Below are 5,681 nucleotides of genomic sequence, written 5' to 3'. Positions count from 1 at the left end.
TATATATATATATATATATATATATATATATATATAAAGGTTTAAAATTGCCGACGGATTTCCGACGGAATTTAATTTTTTTAAATAAAAATTAGATTCCGTCGGAAATCCGTCGGAAATTTTAAAAGAATTTTTTCTTACTATATATATATATATAAAAGTTCAATTACCGTTAATCAAAAACAATTTCCGACGGAATTCGATTTGTTTTTTTAAAAATTTAAATTCCGTCGGAAATCCGTCGAAAATTGTTTGTAATTAACGCTAATTAATTTATTTAAATAAATTAGGCAAATTTTGCGACGGATTTGTGACGGATTTGTGACGGTTTTGAATAAGTAAAAAATTCGTCACAAATCCGTTGAAAAACCGTTTTAAACAATTTTAATTTTTTTTCCAAAAAATTTAGTGGGGGATCTGTGGCGGATATGGATAAAAGTTGACTTGTTTTGATTTTTTTGGGATCCGTCGGTAATCCGTTGGGAATATTTCCGACGGAAATTCCGCCAGAAAAATCCGTCGGTTATACCCTTTTTTTTTAGTAGTGATACATCGTGTTGTTCACCGGCCATTTTGTAAGACAAAGAGAGAAAGAAATGTGAATTGTGAAGTGGAAACGAAAAATTAATACGAATCGAATTCACAAAATATTTGAAGGCATCTGCCGTAAAATATAATTTTTATTTTATTTTTTTAAGTATAATTTTAAAAAATATAACAGATTAATTCTAATTACAGTAAATTACCGATGGATTAGCGGGGTATTTTAATTTAAAGAAAATGAGTTAAAAATCCGTCGATAATCCACTAGTAATTTAATGTAATTAGAGTTGATTCCAACAATGTAAGAATTTATGAACCAGTCCACTAGATTGCAGAATCTCCTATTAAAGAGATGTTTTAAAAACAAAGGTGTTCTCGTTTGAACATTTTCCTAAATGTTCATCCCTTATACTCAACGTAATCATCCATGTAATTTACATAACCACCCCTAGAGTTACAAAGAGGCTTCTATGCTTATACATGTCGACTTGTAGACTCTGAATTGAAGACATATTCAACAGGATTAATTATTGAAATAGTTTGATGGAAATGTTAGGATATCCTCCTCCACTCATATGTTATTGACGAGGTCGTTGTTTTACTTTTCTGAAAACTAGCCTCAAACATCACAAAGCTAGCATGCATACACTTGTATCAAATATCAATTCCATTGACTTTTATTTCTCTCCATTCATACTTTCTGTTTTTCATTGATTAAGTTATTACGATAAAATCATGTGTATAAAAATAGGTAAGTGCTCTTAACATAATATTTTATGAAACTTAAGTTTATAGACAAATGCAACAACAAATAAACTCACACACCCTCTTCACCTATGGTGAGGTTTGAATCTCCGACTTCCTAGAACGCCAAGGGATACGATACCGCTAGGCCAAAGACCCTTTGATATATAAATATAAGTTTATAGATCGGCTTTTACACATTTTAATAACTTGTTTTTTGTCACAGCTTTTGAAATAAAGTCGTTCCATTCATTTTTTAATACATGACAAACTATAGGAATAAATGTCTATAATTTTAAACAAGTGTCTTATCAAAAGATGAATAACACATCTTTTTTCAAAAATGTCCTAAAACACTTGTTAAGATACCCTAAAACAAAGAGCCTTAATCGACAGTTTTTTTCCGCCTAATCACCAACGGACTGACCATCACCGACGGAGAGATCCGTCGGTGATGGCTTTTTTCGGTGGATTACCATGGGTTTTTTCAGCAGTGAAGCCTCTTTGTTTCATAATGATACTTGTATGTTGAACACATCATTGTTTGGTCTTATGAAATTAAGAGGATGTTTGGTTAGAGGTACTAAGCACTCGTTAATGAAATGGAATAAAATTTATAAAGTGTTTGGTCCTAAGGCGTAACCCTTGCACCGCTCGTTTTTATAGTTGATTTTCTTGTGTTAGAATACAATTGAAGTACGAGTCTTTTAGAAGTAAATGGAACTAGTCAAAATGGAGAAAAAAACCCATCAACCTTCTCTGTATTTAAACACCCACACAGTTGCCAAAGTTATTGTGACCTCTAAAACATCATGGCTTTCATCGCCCACCTCTCTATCTTCTTTCTTTTCTCTGCTTGTTTCATATCAAACCCATATTCAGCTTCTGCCACTTTCAATATTAACACAGACAGACAAACCTTGATCTCCATAAAATCTCAAACAATCACCCAACCCTCAGATGCTTTAGCTACGTGGGATCAAAACTCCAGCTCCCCATGCAACTGGACCCGAGTTTCGTGTGATGATCGAACCCAGAGGGTGGTCGGTCTAGACCTATCTGGGCTTCAGTTAACTGGTCCCGTTAGCGCTCATATCGGGAACCTCTCATTGCTGAGATCACTTCAACTCCAAGATAACCTATTCGATGGTGTACTTCCTGAAACGATCACCAATCTTTTAAGCCTGCAAGTCCTCAATATCAGCTTCAACAGAATCCAAGGCACCATCCCAGCAAACATCAGCCGGTGCACCCAACTCAGGGTTCTTGATTTCATGCAGAACCAACTTTCTGGTTCGATTCCTCTAGACCTAACTCTCCTTCCTAATCTTCAGACTCTAAACTTGGCTGGAAACCATCTTTCTGGTTCTATCCCACCCTCCATTGCTAACCTTTCTTCACTCTCCACCTTGAACTTGGGCACTAATACACTTAGTGGCCCGATTCCTGGTGACTTATCTCGCCTTCGGAACCTAAAGAATCTTGATCTCAACATCAACAATCTTACTGGCACAGTTCCTCAATCAATTTACAATATGTCTTCACTTGAGTCTCTAGCTCTGGCTTCTAACGATTTGTGGGGCGATATACCATACAACGTTGGGGATACACTCCCAAATCTTCTAGTTTTCAACTTATGCATCAATAGATTCACGGGAACTTTTCCGGGTTCGCTGCACAACCTCACAAACATAMGAATCATYCGAATGGCACATAACCRATTGMRYGGSACWGTACCACCAGGACTAGGGAACCTCCCTGAGCTAGAAATGTATAATATTGGGTACAATAATATCGTTAGCTCACGGGGTGAGGGACTCGGTTTCTTAAACTCTTTGGTAAACAGNAACCTCCCTGAGCTAGAAATGTATAATATTGGGTACAATAATATCGTTAGCTCACGGGGTGAGGGACTCGGTTTCTTAAACTCTTTGGTAAACAGTACAAAGCTTGATTTCCTTGCCATTGACGGTAACCGTTTTGATGGTGTGATTCCGGAGTCCATAGGCAATCTTTCCCAAAAACTCAGAATGTTGTACATGGGTTCAAACCAGATATCTGGAAGCATTCCGACCTCAATTGGTCAACTAAAAGGCCTAGCTTTACTAAATATAAGCTACAACTCCATATCGGGTGAGATCCCACCAGAAATAGGCCAATTGGAGAACTTGCAAGAGCTTGTTCTAGGTAAAAATAGATTATCTTCAAATATCCCAAATGCTTTGGGTAATCTTGGGAAGTTAACTCAGATTGATTTGTCAAGTAATGAATTGGAAGGAAGCATACCCATCAGCTATAGGAACTTTGATAAGCTAACTTTCATGGATTTGTCCATGAATAAGCTCAATGGAAGTATACCCAGAGAAGTTCTTTATCTCCCAAGTTTAACCACCATTCTCAATCTTTCTGGTAACTCATTAACCGGCTCTTTGCCTCCAGAAATCGGGAGTCTGGAAAGAGTGGTGACAGTTGATCTTTCTAACAACCGTTTGTCGGGCAACATTCCAAACTCGATCGAGAATTGCAAGAGCTTGGAGCAGCTGATCATCTCCAAAAATGTTCTCTCGGGCAATATTCCAAACCGTTTGGGTGAATTAAAAGGTTTAGTAACGCTCGATCTTTCTTCCAATCTACTCTCCGGTTCTATCCCTCTTGAGCTTCAAAACTTGAACGCCCTCCAATTCTTGAACCTTTCTTTCAACAACTTGGAAGGAGAAGTGCCTAGCAATGGGGTTTTCTCAAATCATACCAGAGTTCATCTTGAAGGTAATCCAGAGTTATGCTATGATTCCAAATGCAAAAGCGGTGGCACCCACAAAGCAATTGTGATCTCAGTCGCAGTTATTGCTTCGGTATTGGTAATACTTCTAGCAATCGCTTTCTTTTTCTACTTCCGAAGAGACAATAAGAAGATCAGGGACAGTTCTATTAATTCCTTCAAGGGCCAGCATCAAATGGTGACATATGACCAACTATGTTCCGCAACTGGGAACTTCAACCAAGAAAACCTAATCGGACGTGGGAGTTTTGGTTCTGTTTACAAAGGGTGTCTGAACCTTGAAGGACGGACACGAGAAATAGCTGTGAAGGCTCTTGATATGGAAACCACCGGCTCATTGCCTAGTTTCTTGGCTGAATGCGCTGCATTGCGGCATCTCAGGCACAGAAATCTCGTCAAGCTGATTACATCCTGCTCCAGTTTGGATCGCAAGAACATGGAATTTCTTGCATTGGTGTATGAATACATGAAGAATGGGAGTTTGGAGAAACGGATCGGGAAGGGAATGGGGTTGCTGGAAAGATTAAACGTTGCGATTGATGTAGCGTGTGGGTTAAGTTATCTCCACCATGAATGTGTGGTGGCTCCTGTGGTGCATTGTGATCTAAAGCCAAGTAATGTTCTACTGGATGAAGATTTAACTGCAAAAATCGGAGATTTTGGGCTTGCTAGCATGTTGGTTGAGAAAGATCGATCAATCAGCTCTACCCATGTTCTTAAAGGGTCCATGGGCTACATACCTCCAGGTCAATTCACTAATCTCATCCTTTATATTCTAACAATTGTCCGTCGTATATAAAAGTGTTACAATAAGTTAGTTTATAGGAAGTTTTAGACATCTTAACAGGTTTTTAGGATACCTTTGAAATTAGACATTCTATTAATATTTTATACGACGTTATTTGAAAAAATGTTATGTGTTTAATCATTTCATAAAACACTTCTCAAGAGTGTTATGCAAAAAACTAATATGAATTTACTTTAAAAGTGTCTAAAAAATTGTTAAAACCTTCGAAGTGTCTTATAAATTTATTGTAACATACTTACATAGAATGTAGAATAGTTTGGTCTTATGAATCCAAATACTATATATAAAACAATCTATTAAGATACTTAGATATTTTTGACATCCTATAAGTCTGATGTTGTAATGTCTACATGAATAATTATGAATAATTGTAATTTACATCGACTTGTTTGTACATTGATTGCAGAGTACGGTATGGGATCAAAACCATCTACCAAAGGAGATGTWTACAGTTAYGGMATTATGGTGATGGAGATTTTTACTGGTAAGAGCCCGACACAYGAGAGCTTCGTGGGYGGTCTAAGCCTAAAGACATGGGTGCAATCTGCTTTTCCGACTAACTTGGATCAAGTGTTGGATCCCGATATGATTCAAGAACCAGAAGCCTTGAGCTCGGATGGTAAATCCATAAACATGAAGATACAACTTGATTGCCTCAAAATGGTAATCGGGATTGCGCTTTCTTGCACCAACGAATCTCCCGAAGGACGAATCACCATAATTGAGGCTCTTCGCAAACTCAAAAGTGTTAAAGATATAGTTCATAAGTCTTTTAAATTATCTATATGATAACCTTTATACCTAAAC

The 5,681-nt window shown here is 37.2% G+C and overlaps 1 protein-coding gene across 1 annotated transcript in view; it reads left to right on the top strand.

The window, feature by feature from the left end:
• Positions 1-5,681, top strand: part of LOC112509063 (probable LRR receptor-like serine/threonine-protein kinase At3g47570) — an 11,852-nt gene extending 6,171 nt beyond the window's left edge. Inside the window, exons 5-7 of the mRNA XM_025113938.1 lie at positions 2,170-3,083; positions 3,147-4,812; positions 5,281-5,681. Of these exons, the coding sequence (XP_024969706.1) occupies positions 2,170-3,083; positions 3,147-4,812; positions 5,281-5,663 (2,963 nt within the window). The 3' untranslated portion in view covers positions 5,664-5,681. The remainder of the gene's footprint in view (positions 1-2,169; positions 3,084-3,146; positions 4,813-5,280) is intronic.

Source organism: Cynara cardunculus (assembly GCF_001531365.2).
Source record: "Cynara cardunculus var. scolymus isolate 2C chromosome LG 3, CcrdV1, whole genome shotgun sequence".
Taxonomy (NCBI): domain Eukaryota; kingdom Viridiplantae; phylum Streptophyta; class Magnoliopsida; order Asterales; family Asteraceae; genus Cynara; species Cynara cardunculus.
Note: the sequence above shows the minus strand (reverse complement) of the source record. Positions and strands in the feature narration are given on the sequence as shown.